The sequence below is a fragment of the Bombus pascuorum genome, chromosome 12 (genome assembly GCF_905332965.1).
Source record: "Bombus pascuorum chromosome 12, iyBomPasc1.1, whole genome shotgun sequence".
In the NCBI taxonomy this organism is placed as follows: Eukaryota; Metazoa; Arthropoda; class Insecta; order Hymenoptera; family Apidae; genus Bombus; species Bombus pascuorum.
The window spans coordinates 5,268,703-5,287,479 of record NC_083499.1 but is presented as its reverse complement, the minus strand read 5'-3'; the positions used below and the strand labels follow the sequence as shown (position 1 = coordinate 5,287,479).

The following is an 18,777-nucleotide window of genomic DNA, read 5'->3' as shown; positions in this document are numbered from 1 at the left end:
TCACTGTAGGGAACACTTAAATCATTACCCAACACATTTACAATCACGAAGAGGCACGCGAGATGTTTTATTCGAGTTGTACGAGTATTCATGTTTTTTGTATTGATCGACAATGAAGCTCTATGATTGATATAATATATTCGTACAACCCTGAGAACCTATTAGGTTAGGTTCATAAGTTCGCGCGGTTTTCATTTCATATTGAATGTAAACTATACATTTGCTTATTGCCTGTGTTATACGTCATTCGATACTTTTTGTTTTATAACGTTCAGTAATAAAACGTCTGTTACAGTAATAAATGGTAATATTAAAATGTAATTTTATATTGATTTTTTGCATATAACTATGTCAATTTATTTTTATAAATGTAATAAAGATATAGGAGCCAAATAGAAATCTATTCATCTAAATATTACAATGGATACTTTGCTATGGATATTTCGTGTATTCTTACATACGTATTTTGGATTTTTCAATATTTAAATTTCTGATAATTACATAAATATCTACAATCTAGATGTTATAATACATTAAAAATACCCGAATAGATAATAAATATTATTTCAATGCAGCAGATGTCGTATTGTAAATTTAACAAAAGTGGCCTTTTGGTGAACCTAACCTATATAGTATTATATAAAAATCAATGAGTTTAATATTATCTTTGTCAGAATGCCAACTACTGTTTAAGATGTTAGAGGATCTAATAATATATAATGAATAATTATTCCTCCACAAATACTGTCAATATTGTATTTGTCGACGAAATGGTTGCACAAGCGTCAGTGTGGTTTATCAATATTAGCGACTGAATGAGTTGTTTGAACATGCTGCAGTCGAGCTGTTTGACTATCGTTTTAGTCCTCGAACATAAAAGAATCGAAACATCATGCAGTAGAAAGTGATATTAAATGAAACAACCATTGATCGATGTAAGTAAATTTACGATAAAAAATTGCTTATAATTGTTACGTATTGAAATGTTAACTATGTTCTTACTTTTATTTACTTTCATTCGTAATCAATTAGATAGCAAAATGGATAAGAAAAGATAAAGATAATGCGTGTTTGAAAACACAATTGTTCTAATTTAATTATGAATCATTATTGTACTTAAATCAATTTCCTCTAATAAAAAATAATATGAAAATAAAATTCAAAGGGAAAACAAGGATAAAAAATGTATGCAAACAATATTACATTATTCTATTTCACGGTTTATATTAAAATTATATTAAATTTTCTTATAAAAGCATTTAAATTATTGCCGAGAGTAATATATTACACCTTATATACTTTTTAATCAAATTTGAATACAGCATAATTCTTATATTGATAAGAGTAGATATAACGTAATAAGTACTAAAAACAACTTTTATAAAAATATCTGAATTATCTCTGAGAGTAATAAATTATATTCTATAATTTTTAAATGGTATTTTGATATACTATAATTTTTATATTAACAAAAGTAAATAATAACATGTTTCAAATAAAGTACTTCAAATACAGACAGATAGTGCATACAAGACACCCTATATGAATCGAGGAGGGCGCCAAGGGAGGGGCCCTTCTTTGTGAGACGGGCTCTGGGCTATGACCTCAACGGATCGTCGGGCCTGAGGTAGGCGCCTCTGACTGTGAACGAAGCGAAGCTTGTTGGTTTGCTTGTCTGTCTGGCCAGTTGCCTGGCCTCGTTGCCAAGCAACCGTAAAAGCGTCACCCTTTGAATCTCTAAAATTCTTTACTCCTTACATTGAACCTTCTACAGAACATTATTCGCGCCACAAGGCGATCACGTTTTCCACGTGAGAAAACGATCAAGTTTAAAAATACATGTGAAAGGCCAACGGTTTTAGATCTCGCCGTTATATATTTAGAAAAGTACACGTATTTATAGCATATCATTCGGTAACGTATAAAATCAACCGTTACAATACAAACATAGTATTATTTACTGTTTCCTTGTGGTATAATACGAGAAGATGGTATTATATGACTCCATTTTGTTTTTAAATGAGTTTTCTAAAAGTAGTGAACTAATTAGTTTATTTACCGTTGTAATTTAATCCTAATCCATTCCTTTCTTTTGTATCTATGGACTCAAAATAAAATATAAATTTACATTGGGGAATTTATTTGACTGTATGTAATTTGGAATACCAATTACATTTTTATTAATATTTACAAGTAATTGAAAAAGTTTAGGAAATTTTCTATCATAACGATGTAAATACGTCTTTAAACTATGTCAAATACGCTTTAGAAACCGCCTGCAATGAAACTGAAAATGGCTACTGTAATATTTAAAGCAATGATAAAGAGCTTTTAAACATAAGACCAAAATTTGAAATTGTAATACTGGAGTAAACTGAAACGCTTGCAATTTGTTCACATCTACTTTTATATCTTTTCTACCCAAATTGCATTTAGTTAAGCTATTGTGCATTATTTTCGTGGACTTTCAAGTTACCGACAGAGTAATTTCTCCACCATCTTTAAAATTTGTATTATTTCCATCAATATCCAATCTCATTTAAATAGATAGAAAGATTTCGAATAGGCGAATCAAAATTTAGAGCGAAAAATTTTGTGTATTATCAACGATTCAAACTTCCTATATTTTTTAATATTCAAAATAACGAAAGAAGAACACGATTGACTAAAAAATGACACAAAAGACGTAGCAGGGTTAACGACTCTAAAAAACCTGTTCTCTTGGCTAAGAAAAAGGAAAGAATGTTTACACGTATATTCTCTATTTTACAGTCGAGTCTTTTTCTTTGGTTATATGGTGGATTAATCGACAACCAATGTAACCATGAACTTTTGCGTGAAGTCATCATAGCGAATGAAACGGTTAATCATTAAGAGCGTTGGGGGCAAATAATGTATCACGGCGCGCATTGTCACGTGCCTTTGTATCGCGGTTAATTTTGAACTACGTCGATTTTACTGCAGCTAATTTTGCCAGTTTGACCTATGTTCCGAGTTGCGACAGTTTGCGATGCGTGACATCTTTCTTTCTTCTTTAATGGATTTTTGTTTAACCCTTGCAGACTATCATAAATGAAACTTCCATGCGAATTATTTTGATTAATATTATCGTCCTACAATAGTATCGTCGCAATTGCATTCCTTTTCTTGCAAGTTATACATTAATACTGGGCTACGAATGAGAATATACATTTGATATTTCAAAGGAGATAAGATATTTTAACCCCTGCGATCGGATGGCTGGATCATTCTACAAATTTTTGAAAATTCGGTTAATTGTCACGTTTTATCCTTAATGGTTTCATAACTTCTAAAACTGTTGGTTATACGATACAGCTTTTATGTTTTACAGTTGCATAATTTTCATTATATAGTACAATCTCTATACCTTTATAATTTTACAAGTTCCGTTACTTTATACTAAATATACAACAAAGTTATAATGAATAAATACATACAACTTTCGCATAAAATTCCTAACTATAACATTTCTAACCTTACCTAACATACCATTTACCTAAATACTACAAACATTTACTGCTAAAGGCATATGGGCATCAAACGATTCAGTAATATTCATCCATAATCCGCTCGCCAAAGCGTTAACGCTGAACAAGTGAAAAATTTCGAACAACGAACACTTACCCATGTGAGCGAGGTCGATGATCGGCACTTCGCACTTGCTCAGAAGAGTCTCACAGGTTTGGGTTACAATCGGAGCACTCGTGCAGCAGCTCATCTTGCTTGTGGCTAGTTACTCGGTCGAAATGAGATTTCTGTTGCTGTCTCTTTCTATCTTACTCCTTAACTAGTTTCCCTCTTCGTCTCACGGTCTTCGGCTGCCCTCGCAATTTCGTATCTTGTCCCCGATCTTTCTCTCTGTTCCGTTCACTCGATCGCTTCTTTTTTCGTGCGTGTGCCGCCCTTTTCTTCCCCTGTAACTCTTCTCTTTCTTTCTCGTTGATTTCTTGTGTGTGATCGCGCCTCTTAGGTTCGATCAACTAGCACCACTATACGGACGGAAAATACGTGGGTCGTGCTAAACGCATGTAAGCCCGATCATTCAACCACGTGTGAACTCACCCACCAAATGCCACAATTTGGAGCAAATTCACTAGAATATCCAAGAAAAAATCATGCTATCACTATGCACACCAATGAAGATTTCTTAAGTTACAGCCTGGACATTCTCCGGATGAAAGGACAGGTCGCGAATGTAAACGATGGCGTTACCGGTTTTTTCAAGAAGGAAAGAACACAAAACAGACACGGTGTCACGGCAACCCTAACGGTAGCCGTAAGAGACGAGTTTATTATGGGGCTGGTGGTGCGGCAGGTAGACGTATACGTGACTGTGAACTGGTGGGCACATGCTATGATATCGACAGAGTGGCGGATAACCGACTACTAACAAAGAACGTAACAATCGTAACGATCACCACTAGCAAGCTACCGCTTCTCAACTGAACCGACAGCGTTCGCAACTAACCGGCGCGCGCGCCTGTATGGTGCGAGCGTGGCCGAAATGGGGCGGAGAATTGCGAACAGCTCTAGTGGGAACCGAAGTGAGCACGAACGCTCACGAAGTTTGTCGAGCGTAAGAGTGGGGGGCGTTCAGATATTCGCGCGCTTACATCGAATGAGAAACGAATCAATTTGGAGGGATTTTTTGCTTTTATTTGTATAATTCTAACTTTATTTACATCTTAATATCGTAACATACATACGTTTCAGTACCTTCATTTACATTATAAAGTATTACTGTATGTATGTATTATATTTGGAATATTGGAATTTAGAGTGAAGAAATATTATCCGATGTATTTCGGAAATAATAAACTCACTTGAATTTTTTATCACACAAATGTAAAAATGCTATTAATTCCGAGAATCGTGATTACGTATTTGATTTCTGATTGGTTTCAAGAATTTCAAAAATCGAACGATCCTTGATAAGTTTCTTTTTTGTAGTGACTCTCTACACATTTACAAAAGATTCCAAGCCTGACTTATACAATATTATGCTCTACGTCTTACCAAATTAATCCTAGGTATTAAATGAAATCCTACGTATGCAAAATCTGTGAGACAGAATTTTACAAACCTGCTACAAGTCGTTTCGTTAAAGACACAAAGTAATACGACTATATCTATATGCAACTTGGAATTAACGACTTTACCAATGCGCCTTCCACGGTGCTTTGAATCGTACTGCACTCCAGTAGACGATCTTGTGTTACTAAACGCAAGATTCGTCGATCCCCACCACGCATGTCTTCTTCGCTGTCGTCGCTTACTTCTAATCATTATAATTTGTATTTCATTGTTATCGAAGACGCGTAGTTAGCCGTGTCTTAACTCCGTTTCCACATGTTTATCATCATTCTTCTTCGTGTTTCTCTTTCCAATATCAAAAAAATTCCATCTCGTCTCTCGATCGAATTTCCCCGAATCTTCTTTGAATATTCTTCACAGAATTTGTGTTTCATCGTTATCGAAGATGTATAGTGTCTTAACGCCTCTTCCACGCGTTTATTATCATTTTTCTTATAACATGGAGTGAATTTTATTTTCTTATATATACATAGTAATTAGCTACCTCTTAACAGCTCTCTTCCTATTTCTTCATCCAATAATTTCCAAAATTGTAGCCCGTCTTTCGATTAAATTTCCTCGAATTTTCTTCGACAGAAGATTCTGTTTTCAGACATCGACAAGATCCTCCTCGCTTTGCAGTGCTTACCAGCTGTTCCTCCAAGAAATGATCTTTATACCTATTCCGATTCTTCGAGAACGCGAGTTTATTCCATGTTTAACCCGCTCATGCTTTTTTTAGACGCGAATATATGTAGCTAAACGCTCGTAAAACATCCGCAGTGACGTGATTTGATTTGTACGGCGGATGGAATAAACACGCGAATGATAGGTAGTTCGTTTGTTCAACGCGTTCCATCGTCGCGCAATCGTTTCTTGAATATCGTGTGCTCCTCGTGGGTACTTGGTCTGATTCTAGCGGCATCGAGGATTCTAGAGATACGACTGGAGTATTTGGTCCCACGCGAAGAATCGAATGGCGATGAAGAAGTAGAATCGTCTTTGGAGTTGCTTTTATTTCTTGGATAAGTATTTTTGTTTGATGACATGCGTTTGCTGCTTCGTATACGTTTATGGCGTTTCTTTGTAGATTTTGGTTGCTGTTCCCAGTTTGAGGAGGATGTGCTGGGGCCTCGTCCATCTGCTTCCGAACTGAATAATAGAAAAATGAAATTAAGCATCGACAGCAAAAGTGGATTAGGCTACATCTTTTCTTACATGTTTTTATACCATTAATTTACAGCATTCATTTATTATTAAATTAGCAATCATTTATTATTAATCCTGTATTATTGGAAATACAGGATTTTATATCGTATTAATACGTTACAAAAATGATGAAATTTATTTTTTTAATTGAATCTTACCTTGTAGCATCTAACGATGCGCTGGTGGACTCATTGGCGAAGGTTTTTGGAAAATGGTACGTGAGACACGTTCCGCATAAAAGTTTCCGTATGATCTAAAGGAAAGATCCAAGAGATCTAATTGAGCAAATTAAAATCCAGTTGCCTCTCACTGTTGATACTGTACTTTGTCATTGAATATTTCGTCATATAAAGTAAATAGATTGTCATTGAGTCTATCAGAGAATTCTGTTAAATCTTACAACTAATTCTTCGTTGAATTTTCTTTAGACAATGGAAAAAATGATATTTTATCAATTAATAATAGGAACCTTTTTTCCCAAGATTTATATAAGGAAAACATAACGTAATGAAATGTAAGTCTACTTTACCTACGTACTTTACATACATATTTTACATATTTATTTGTAATATCTAGCGCGAAATGGTTAACGCAACAACTGTCATAATACAATTAGACGGGCAAAGAGAAGATATATATAAAATACAAAGAATAAAATGGACCAAGAACAGATTATGTAAAATACAAAAAATGAAATGAACGAGAGAAAAAAGAATATAAAATACGTATTACAAAATGTAAATGCTAAGATATACTTTCTTTTATTCAAGTTTCACTTCTTTATCAACTTTTGTAAAAGTATTTACGAATTTGCATAAACATCTGGTAACATACTCCGGTAACAACAGAAATTTATACTGTAATTAAAACTACCTTTGTAATTAAGAAGGCTAAGAAGATCTGAATGATTACAAGCGTGCTGGTCATAACGTAAGCGACGATAACGATCCTAAGGATGACAGGTGTAACGACTTCGACGCAGCCATTCGTATTTATGGTTTTCACGTCAGTCTCCCAGATCTCCGTGTGTTCGCACGGTGTCATTGCACGTAAATTACAGCAGCTAAACGGGACACTTCGGTCTCTATATTCTTCATCAGATACTGGACTTTGCACAGCCATTTCATCTCGCGAAGCATAGTCTACTCCCTGATCGTGGAATATTTTTCTGATACTATTTATGTTATTCAATATTCTTAAACTATCCTGTTCACACTTGTTATACCGTGCTTTGAGTTACCATTTTTGAATGGTGGATTCACCTGCCAGTCAAAGAGAAACCAATCTGTGTAGGAGGAATGGCCGCAGCATTGAAAGATGAATTGTATCTCGTCGAGCGCGTACTTGTAAGACGATGCACTCACGTACAATTGCATCGAATTGTTGAAAATGTCGATTAACGTTTCTTGCCTGACGTTCATGTGATATCCTATGGAGACCAGAGTAGCCGCGTTCATTATGGCGCATATCGCGATCACTATTAACAAGCATTTTAGCGTTCGTCTTGTTTCCGCGCAGCAGCGTGGTACTTTTCTTCTAAAAGAAGAAATAATAGAAAAATATTATTGACAAATTCTGTGTAATACTACTATAAGTAATATATGTATAATATACTACTACAACCATGTATAATTAAGACAGAAGATGATGAAGAAGGAGATGATGTAAGATTTTTAGAAAGTCCAAAACAGTAAAAAAAATTTAGCTTAAAATACAGATTGCATATACTAATTTAAATTTGTATGAGGTTTTTATGCAATTCTCTATCATAGAATCCGTTAAATTATTTATATACGAGATTTGTGTAATGTTATAATAAAATACTTACGATCGTATACTGCGGACAGTAATTAGAGCAGTCGGTAAACCCAAGCTGACGTTTATTAACGTAAATATGACTGGTCGTAGACCACCTGCGAATCGAATGATTTGCCATTCGGCAAATATCTCCAGGATCAACATGAAAAAACGTTTAGCCTCGAAGATGGCCAATGTAACCGCGACACCGTAACCGAATCTCACTTCCCATCCACAGTTGCATGGAATTCTTGCATTTTTCTTAAATACTACGTTGCTCCTCCGGCTGCACTCGTTGCTCGACATTCAACAATCTTAACGTACTATTCTATATTTTTCATTCAGTGAATCTTCATCGATTTACCTGTAAATGTCTTCTAGAATTACCAGTTTATATCAAAATGAAACAACGTCGTATACTTGTTGGATAATTCCATGTTGATACGTATGAAATTTTTGTTCCTAAATAAAATTTTAACGTAATTTTTTTAAAAGATGATGCGTTTAACGAAAACAAAAACTTTCCACGTGATTCAATGCATTTTCCTAAATAATAATTGGTTTCATTATTTCAGATTTATAAGAATTAGAAGTGAAAATTCTACAGGTCAAACATTTGTAGAATGAACCTGTTGATGATTAATCGTTAGATTCTTATATTTTTATTAGAAATTTTGAAGATTCTTAACATTCAATATATCTACGTATACGATTTATAGTAAATTTCTTTTTCTGTAATACGTTGATAGCAAATTTGGAGGAAATGATATTTCATATGCATCAACCTAACAGAATATCGAAACTGTCGAAAGAACGCTACATCTTTCTGAATAATAGAGTCACTCGAATAAAAGGAGTCTCAATTATTCCGTCATCCTAAAAATAAGGAAAATATTGTCCGTAAAATTGTTAAGAAGTATGCAAACTATTGTTTATCTTTCAATTTTGTAAATCACAAAACGTAAAATTGCCGGCGACACGCGAAGTCGTATTATCATCGTTATGCACGTTCATCGAGGATAATGCCAACAGGAAGTTATCAAAGAAAAAAAAAAAAGACAATTCCCTGAGGTTGGAGCGCAATTATTCGGGTCGTGATTTGAGATCACGTGACGAGTTTCGACTTTCTATTGGCGCAGTTCCATGGAAAAATTGGAACCGAAATTCCATATAATTTACTCGTATAAAAACATTTGAGGGACTTAAGAACCCAAAAACATTGTTATATTATAAATACGCTTAAAATTCTTAGGTTACACTTAACATACTTCTTATTTAACATACACTATTATTCTACTATGTTTGTTCTACATTGGCAAAACGATATCTAAATTACTTTGTTTACGTCCTTCAATACCTTTGCATTTATGCAACTCTGACAAACTATTCCAATGCTTGCATGTAATGACAAATAATTGATAACTAATATCTAGTAACTAATAACTAATAATTAATAATGATTATTTTCACTTGAAAAAGATGTTGAATATTCTTCAAGCGTTAACAAATATGTGTGCAAGAAATAATACAAAAAAATCTTTAATAATATGTAAAAAATGGCATTCTAAATCAGAGTACCTTCTTAATGAGTTAAAAAATCTAGCAAATAGAAACGCAACGTCTCATACTACTGTCGATAGAATCGCAAGCATATTTTATCCAACGAGTTATACATCTGTTCTATCATCATGTTTATTTTAGTGTCGTGGATAGTATCCAAGGTTAATTGTCTCTGGACGTAAGTTTTATTCGTGCACTTGCTCAAGTCGCTTGAGATACACCGATCTGAGATTCGATTACTGATAATCTTTTAATTAGATATTCATGTTTACCAAGAATATTTGTTTGTAAAGAAAATAAACGATGAAGAAACATCTCGAATGAAATACTGGTTGAACGACAGATTTACGATCTGTGCGAAAGTATTGTTGTAGTCTCGCCTGAAGAAGGAACACTCACCAGACGCCATGATGCGAGAGATAAGGCAGACTTGACTAAAATTACAATACGTTGCGTGGAAATATTACACAGTTTTTAAGGTTTTCGTGTAAGCGGGTATGATGCACGCTCGATGGGTCATTGTCTTTCGTCTGAAACCAACTTCACACGTCACATTTTCATTCAATCAATTTATTAATATAAAGACAGATAGCGTTCCTTTAATTTTAACTTGTCGCTTATTGTATCTGTATTTACATTAGGTAGTTAATATAAAATTATAAAGTTATAAATACAATCATAAGAACTACTTTTTAAGTATACATGTAATAAATGTAATAAATCTTTTCTTTGCAGGTACCGAAAGAATTACATTAAACACAGCGCTATTTAATCTTATTACTATATATCGCTTATTTTCTAAATTGAGCTTTGACTTAAATCGACCTTAACCCTGTTAGATGTTTTGGTTCACATTAGACACGACTCTGCTTCTGGTTACTAACAAATTTCTTAAATTACAGGGAAGTAATATCTTCATTATCCACTACGATTTCTCTCAGGATTTTAAAAATCTCATTGTTTGTTAAAAAAAGAATAAAACGAAAACATAAAAATCCGAGAACCGTAGTAGAGCATGCGCACATGTTACGAGTTTAAAAATATTACAAAGCATATCCTAAATACATACACTGCAATGATTATAAGTTATTAAGAATACATTATACGTTTGTAGAATCATTTTACGTCAGACTATGTACATTTTCGATGAAAAAGGTAACTGTTACTCTTTGATTATTTTATAAGACAATTACCACATTTAAGGTCAGATGACGCGGTATTTGTATATATTGACGTAAGAGTGTTTTATACCATAACTCCAGAACGCCAGAAACGGTAAATTTTCCGTTAGATAGATGGCCAACCGCATTTGGCTGTTGAAGAACGCCCTGAAGAATCTGGACCACCAATACGTAGTTGGTAATAGGTATTTGTGTGTAATTAACTGAACATTCAAGATAAATCTACCGTACCACGACATTCTTGATGAATCTAAAAATATTATCTTTTTGCATATGCACTAAGTTTAATTTATGTCTGTATAGTAGAAGATTTACCTATTTTTAACGAGTGATTATTATTCGTGGCGGCAGTGGAGGCTAGAATGAATGTGAATTCAATGAAAGCACTCGAATCCATATAAGGATTCACCGGCCATAAGGATTCTATTAAAATACGACTCATCTCTTCGAAATCTTTGCTACCACTGGCGAGTGAGGGGAGAAAAACCTCGTCCAAAAGTCGTCTACAAAGAGCCCGTGTCTCTTCCACGCTTCCGGTGCAAAGATTGTACCTATGGATAGATAGATGTATTTAATTATTCACATAGAAAATTCTATCCTTATTACTTATACATGTAGGAGATTTTAGTTCTATTACTTATGTAGGGCATTCTCTTTACTATCTACATAGAAAATTCTTTATCCTTTTCACATCCACTTCAACAATTTATAATTTATTACTAAATTTATGCATTTATGGAAAATTTAAAATTTTTAGATGTGTATGTAATATGTATATAAAAATATACAAAATATGCAAAGTGTTGTTTACAATATAATTGTAAAATATAAATATAACTTAGTGAAACAAACATTTTTATTTACATCCATTTCTTTCTAAATTTTAATGCAATTATAAGTTTGCATAAATATCTACATTCCAACTATTTCTATTATTACTACTATAGCTATTAAATGTTGAACTTAGATAAATTCTCTTCGTTATTTTGAAAAACAAATTTTGACTGAAATTAATTTTAAGCTTTTGAAAAGAAAGAAGTATTCGTGTTTGGATTACAAACTTGTCTTCCATGCCCAGCATGTTGCCAATGACTCGCCAAAAGTGAATCAGTCCTTCCAGTTCCTCGGAACTGTTATTCACCCCAAGATAGTCACCAGCCAGGAGGGTGAAACCCATGAATCCAAATTGAGCCAATGCCATATCCAGTTGCGAGACTCTGTTCAGCCCCGCCTCTGAACTTCTTCGAAACGCTACGCAGTGTTTTTTCCGTACGATTTTCAGCGATTCGAGAAATCTGCAAAATGAGAAAGAAAAAAAGCAAAAACATTATTCTTATAAAAGATCTTATTCAGAATGAAGACAAAATTTGTGTTTAATTCGTCTTTAATTTATCGATCTAGCAATCTTTTTTAATATTTCATACCAAACAACTACTTAGTTTAAATCGTTTTATTTTTCTCTATATTTCTCTTTGTTTTATTTTCTCTTATTTACGCTTACGTTACGGCCGATTTAAGTTGAATCTTACAATCGAATCTTCCATTTGATATTCTACTATTCTATTCTATACGCATATATGTTATATGGTTGGGTTTTATTGAAAAAATATGTATGCTACTTGTGTTGAATATCTTGGACTTTCCCAGACACGAAATTATTCCGTTCGTTCGTCTACACAGAAATATATCCGGCAAGATAAATCGATTAAAATACCGGCACTGCACGCGTTCGATGATTCCTTGAATGCCAATGAACGACGAGTACCCAATGGATTTTCCCCTCTCCCATATTTTCGTACACAGGACACTTCGTTAGAATTCGTCGAAAAATCAACGTTTCGACACGATGTTGAATACGTTACTATACATGTTTCAAAGCGCCAATTTAATGATAAACAATGGTCAACACGCGTTGGAAGTGTTACTGTTATAAATAGCGACAAACGATAAGAATAGAAATTTATTTAAAGAAAACGGTATTCTTAACACGCCTCGTGTTTCCGAGGAATTGGATTAGTAAGTTACTGGTTCGCAGGAAAATCATTTACTTTTCATTTATCATTTTTGAAAATTTTTTGACACTGTTTGAGGTATCTTGTATGAATAAATTAAAACTTCTTTAGTAGATAAATTGCTGTCCATTTAAAAACCAGACTTTTTGTTTTTGCAGTTACTGAAAAGTGTTTTTAAAATGAAAAAAAAAATGTTTAAGTTACTCTCGTCTGATCTTTAAATAATCATTGTTAGGTATACTTACTCTTTTTCTATGCCAGCTCTTTTTCCATACCAAACCCAATTATGTAGAATGGTGGATACGTATCTGCGAAAGGCAGCACACGGTGTACCACTCTGTCTGGTGAATATTAAAACGTCCTTGATCGACGGTACAGCGAATAAAGATAATAATCCACATAGTTTGGCAATCATCATGGTGAAAGCGTTGTTATAAAACATCTGCTGTCCGAGGAGAAACTTTTTTTCGTCGAAGAACGACGGTAATTCTGGTTGTAGCCATTCAAAGTCCATGAAAGTGCTTGCTCCATCTTTGAGGAGCGTTCGCAGTTTCGATTCCACATCTAAATGCAGACACAGGCTCATGACATTTGTCATTTCAATAATGAAATCTTCTTTTCATTTTTATCGATCGAAATACTTTTCAGTGTTTTAAATCTGTGACTTGCTATAGAAAAATTAGTTGTTTAAATAATAATAAAGAAATGTAGAATATTTGCGAAGCGCCTTATCGGACTGAAAAATAAAGGTCTGGAGTTCAGAATCTAGAACCAATTTTGCTCTTGGATTTTAATTCTTGAATCTTCCTTTTGGGTGCTGAATTTCTGACCTCGAATTCCTAATATGCATATTAATACACATACTATACATACTATAGGAACATTCCAAACTCTTGAAAGTCCTTGAGACTCACCATCTTTAAATTCTTTTGAGGTCCTCGATATCCTTAGAACCTAGCACGGTTCCTAGAATTTTCTGATGATTCTAAAATCTACAGAATTCCAGGAAATTGAAACTTCCAAAATCCGATTAACTAAAATAAATTAACTACCGAAGTATCCTAAAATACCATTAAGTCCTATGTCATCCTCTGTAACGGATTGCTTGTAACAAACTCGCATTGAATCTGATAAATCCCAGTTCTACTGTATTACAAATGGCAACAAATCTTCGTAAAAATGTTGTTTCGTGATTCGATCATTGTTTGACAAAAAACTTACAACGGACCGATTTTGTAAAACAAGCGCACGCATATAGAACGTAGATCGTGTGGGTGATCTTACGATTCGATACGACGGAATTCATTTGGTATTCAGAGCCATCGAAAGTGGGTACATCTGTGCAGCGGACGTGACAGGAATAAAGAAGATCGATAGATGGCCATAATGAGGCGTAATCGAATACGGTGTGCTTGCTCATATTAGGCCCATTATCATTAGGTCACTATCGAATTGATCGAACCATAATGGATTATTCCAGTAATTCCCATACTTTCGAACCTTTCACTTTTTAAAAGTACAAATTCGATTCAAATACAATTTTCAATTGAACTGAAATAGACGAATCAAATTCACTTAAAGTATGCAATCATGCCATGCAAGGATTTCTAATGATTACCACATGGCCTTCTAGATACATATCATATAAATTAAATTGAAGGTTGTTTGAAAGTGTTCAAGATCGTCCTATGATCAAATCTATAAGAGATCGGTCATTCTATGGCCAAATTTTAACATCCAGACCTAATAGGTATTTAATAAATATTTTAGTCGATTTATATTAATTTTATAGAAGTAATAAGCAGTAAAATATAATATACTATAATTAAATACGATGATAATTGGTGTCTGTTTGAATTAATCGTGGTAGTGTTTCTGTTCGTTTAGAATTAGAATAACCTGCTTTATCTGACTCACAGTTTTGTATGTAATTAAGTAACGCGAGGATAAAGAACTCTTGAAATAAGTAAATAATTCTGTAATGCTTAATACTTACAAACATCAATACTCCTGTTATAGGTTAGTTTTTATCGCTTTTTAACATTTTATCACACATAGCTGCAATCATAAAAGATAAAAGGATAAAACAAAGGATCACAGTTTTTTAATCTAATTTTGTAATTAGTTCCAAATCCTTTCATATGTAATTTTTCAATTAACTATATAACTAAAAATATTGTATTTTTATCGAGTAATATTTTCTAATAGCTATCGATTTACAAACCAGAGAAACTTCCAGAATGACATAATGAATAAAAGCTACTTCCGTCTGATTGATCACGAAGGAGCTATTATAAGAGGTTGCGAAACATTGAAGACATCATAATTTGCAATTGTCAACTTGTTCAGACTTCAAAATACAGTCCAGTCTAGTCAAACGATAGACATTTGTTCCATCACGGAATAATAAAACATTGAGTGCAATATATAAATAATATTACGGGATTAATTTATTCCAGAAGAATTAAGAATATATAATTAAAACTTCTTTCATGATATATCGAAATATTTCTATCGTTGTTATTCCATCATTTATATTAAATACTCGATATCAATCATTCAACAAAATTTATTTTATCTTTTTAAAAGAAAATTATCTCGTCATATATTATTTCTTTTATTATTTATTTTATTATTTTATTATTTATTATTATTATTTTATCATTACTTTATAAATTCGATTTTCTACTCATGCATAGTATGTAGAAAGTTAGATCATCGAGGTTATGTCACCGGTACATTGCGAAAACAATTGCTTTCACCGAACAATTCTTCGATATATTCTCTAGTTAACAGTTAATCGTTTCTGTTTCTGTTTTAACAACGTTAGTTGAATATTTGAACAATGGAAACGTAGAAGAATTAGAATTCAGTTATTTTCTCGCGTGTTGCACATGTATTGCATTCGTAGTTAAACAACCGAGAAAAGTAAGTCGAGGACGTCCGTTTCTATTCGCACTTTCGTCAATTACTGCATGTTTAGAAGGAACGTGCAATCCTCCGAGAAACGCAGAACGTGTTAAGTGACGTTTGGCGATAGCTAATATTTTACATTAACAGTAAGTTATCAAATCGATTTCGTTGGTCATTCATGGTGAGGAAATATCTATTCAGTCTTTAAATATTATTATATGCAATAATTGGTTCAAAAATTAGTTATAAATTCATATATAAATTCAAGTAGAAATAATCTTTGAACTTTTCAAATTTAATATTTCTATTGATCTTTTCTTTTTTTTTTCATTCTAACTACTTTAAATGAATACACCTTTATTGATGATCTATGCACAGATATTGCCAAGATAGTATAATTTTTTTCTTATTATTTATCTTGTATACAAATGAATAAATAAAGGATATGATAGTAAATTAATATAATAATATAATAAGTAATAATTATAGTAGTAATAATAATCTTTAATAATTATTTAATGGAATTATTCCAAATTTTATTTCATAATTTAAATACGTAACATTTCTGATATTTAGTAAAAAGCCTTCAATAATCGGAGAAAAAAAATGGTAGTATCACAGAAAAAACTATTATATCAGCTATCGTATAGTCTCACAATCAATAGAAAAAATCATAAATTTGTCAGGAATTACGAAACCTTCTTGTACATGTATTTACGCGTCCTTCATAGAGACAAGAGAGGCCAACGATGCACGATAAACTTCTTTCTTTTTTGTCCGAGTGCTTACTCTTTCTTTTAAAAATATAAGAAATCATGTATAATCTAATAATCACGATCTTTCACCTCTGAAATTCTTTAAATAATCTCAATAAAATATCACGCGACCTTTACATGAGAGAACTAATAATAATAGTGATTCTACAAATCTATATACAAATAATTTTGGTCACGAACCAAAATTATGTAACTGTATCTACATTTAAACATGACGAAAACTTTGGAGACAGTAAATTTCCACTTTAAAGTCAAAGAATTACACTAACTTAACCTTCATACAGCTACCTATATTACATTAAATAATTACATATTTAAAACTATCTCCGCATCTCACAACAGTTCCATCTATAAGATTTTAAACTTATGAAATTCGAGGTTTCCAATTCTGCAAAAAAAGAGATCGACACTGCGCAAATATTCTTATCTGATTGAAACAAGAGACGTAATGCTGCTTGAAAACGAACTATATCTCGTAGGAATGAAAGCAAAATATCTGGCACACGTATACAAATTGATCCACCAAGAGTAAACAAAATATAGTCGGTGCACTGCATCTCTCGAAAAAAGCCACTGACCTGTAAAATCCGTTTGTTTCTCTGTGTTTTTTATATCCTGCTCGATCTTCTTTCTCATTTTCGTACACGCGAATAACGGAATCACTCCTTTTTCATTTAAGCCGCATGTATCGCGGGGTGCACTGCACTATACGTAAACTGTTCAATGTTCAGCTGCAAATGTCACGTTCATCGGTGAACACTGTCGGCCCCACATGCACGAGGTAATCAAACGAACCAATTTATCGTCACGTAAGCACAATTCCCCGCGAACGAACTGCAAGATTGTCACGTCTTCATTACTTGATCGTGCTAGTTGCGTGCATTGCAAGGGAATGAAAGGAACAAGTTTCTAGCGTACATCTTAGGAGAAAGGTAAGTCTCCTACCTTTCGCTCGTTCCTTCCTTCTCCTAGCTGTGCAACGTTCTTTTTTAATGTATATGGGAGACATGTAAGTGGAGTATATGAAAAACCTTGATGTAAGGAGTCGAATATCGAATGGTTTTTTATATAAGAAATATATCTTTTTATATGAATTTTATTTTTTATTATTATTCGAGAAAAAATTAAAATATGAAATATTATTCTTTTTCTTCGTGATTCTGCTTTAACGATACGAAATACGAATTTTTATTTAAAATTTCATATTGCTACTGTATAAATATATTTTGAATCTTTAAGTTATTTATAGTTTTTATTCCGTTTTATTAATATTCGTTTCTCTTTTCGTGAGTGGATGGTTTTTTCATTTATCTAATTGCGTTGGAAGTTAGATATTAGATTTTCTGAAATAGATATATATTATTGATATATTAATGATATATTGATATTTTGTAGAAATACATGGTGCTGATATTAAAAATAATATTATTAAATTTATTTAATTAAATCGCGTATATTAATTTAATTCTCTCTGAAAAAAATGCAAAACGTAGACGATACTCGTTACCGATAGAGCAAAAATGCCGGTGGATGAAATTATCGGTAGAGCAAGAAACTCCCTCATTTCGTTTGCAAAAATAAACGTTAAAACGCGGCTTATCGCGTTTCGTACGAAGAGAAAGGAAAAGTGGTTTACTTTTACTTTTCTGTCAGCTCTAACTTTGTACGTATATGTACGTAGTACTCGTATGGTGTTCGTACGCTGGAGAAAGTAGATAGCTAGTGTATTTTCGACATCGTTGCTTGTGTCGTTCTACACGTATTGCATATGCTTTAAACTACAGACGAAGAATAGACATCTTTTAGAACTGTCATATACCTATCATGAAATATTTTATAGTCTTTATATGTTCGATTACTTCTCGATGATTCGAGTAAAAATAATTGATACCATTTTAACAATGCAATAGGATATCTTAATGTAGTTCTGTATTGAAACATAAAATAATGATTAACTACCACGAAAACATACAAATTACATATGAAATATTGTAACATACATAATAAAGTTCTTCAGTTTGTAAATCTTGTACCTCAGTACTATTAATTACCATCTGTATGAATTGTATTCTTTATACGTAATTTAGATTTGTGTATATAAAAAATGTGAAAATTATTAAATTTGTTGTTATCATTTTTTAAGAAATAAATTGACGATGAAAGTGCAAAAAATCATTCAAAACAAAAAAGATTATTGTTCGCGGTGTTCACAATAATTACGACAAATAAATTTTT

General features: G+C 32.7%; 3 protein-coding genes across 5 annotated transcripts in view; all 3 read right to left on the bottom strand.

Annotated features, from left to right (window-relative positions):
• LOC132912523 (uncharacterized) overlaps positions 1–5,219 on the bottom strand; it is a 32,613-nt gene extending 27,394 nt beyond the window's left edge. The window contains exons 1-2 of one of the 3 annotated variants that reach the window (XM_060970007.1): positions 5,105–5,219; positions 3,646–4,114 (exon numbers count right to left, since the gene is read on the bottom strand). In XM_060970007.1, the coding sequence (XP_060825990.1) occupies positions 3,646–3,739 (94 nt within the window). In that variant the 5' untranslated portion in view covers positions 3,740–4,114; positions 5,105–5,219. The remainder of the gene's footprint in view (positions 1–3,645; positions 4,115–5,104) is intronic. The other 2 variants (XM_060970009.1, XM_060970008.1) reach the window with 2 other exon arrangements.
• A 720-nt stretch (positions 5,220–5,939) lies between these two features.
• Positions 5,940–8,978, bottom strand: LOC132912532 (uncharacterized). Its single transcript, XM_060970028.1, has 5 exons — positions 8,132–8,978; positions 7,544–7,839; positions 7,177–7,448; positions 6,462–6,556; positions 5,940–6,246 (listed from the first exon to the last, which is right to left on the bottom strand). Exons 1-5 carry the CDS (start codon positions 8,404–8,406, stop codon positions 5,940–5,942), a joined length of 1,245 nt encoding a protein of 414 aa, XP_060826011.1. The 5' UTR covers positions 8,407–8,978.
• A 1,236-nt stretch (positions 8,979–10,214) lies between these two features.
• On the bottom strand, positions 10,215–17,493 carry LOC132912521 (uncharacterized). Its single transcript, XM_060970006.1, has 5 exons — positions 17,121–17,493; positions 13,099–13,417; positions 11,903–12,136; positions 11,157–11,392; positions 10,215–11,091 (listed from the first exon to the last, which is right to left on the bottom strand). Exons 1-5 carry the CDS (start codon positions 17,176–17,178, stop codon positions 10,865–10,867), a joined length of 1,074 nt encoding a protein of 357 aa, XP_060825989.1. The 5' UTR covers positions 17,179–17,493; the 3' UTR covers positions 10,215–10,864.
• Between the last annotated feature and the right edge of the window lie 1,284 nt (positions 17,494–18,777).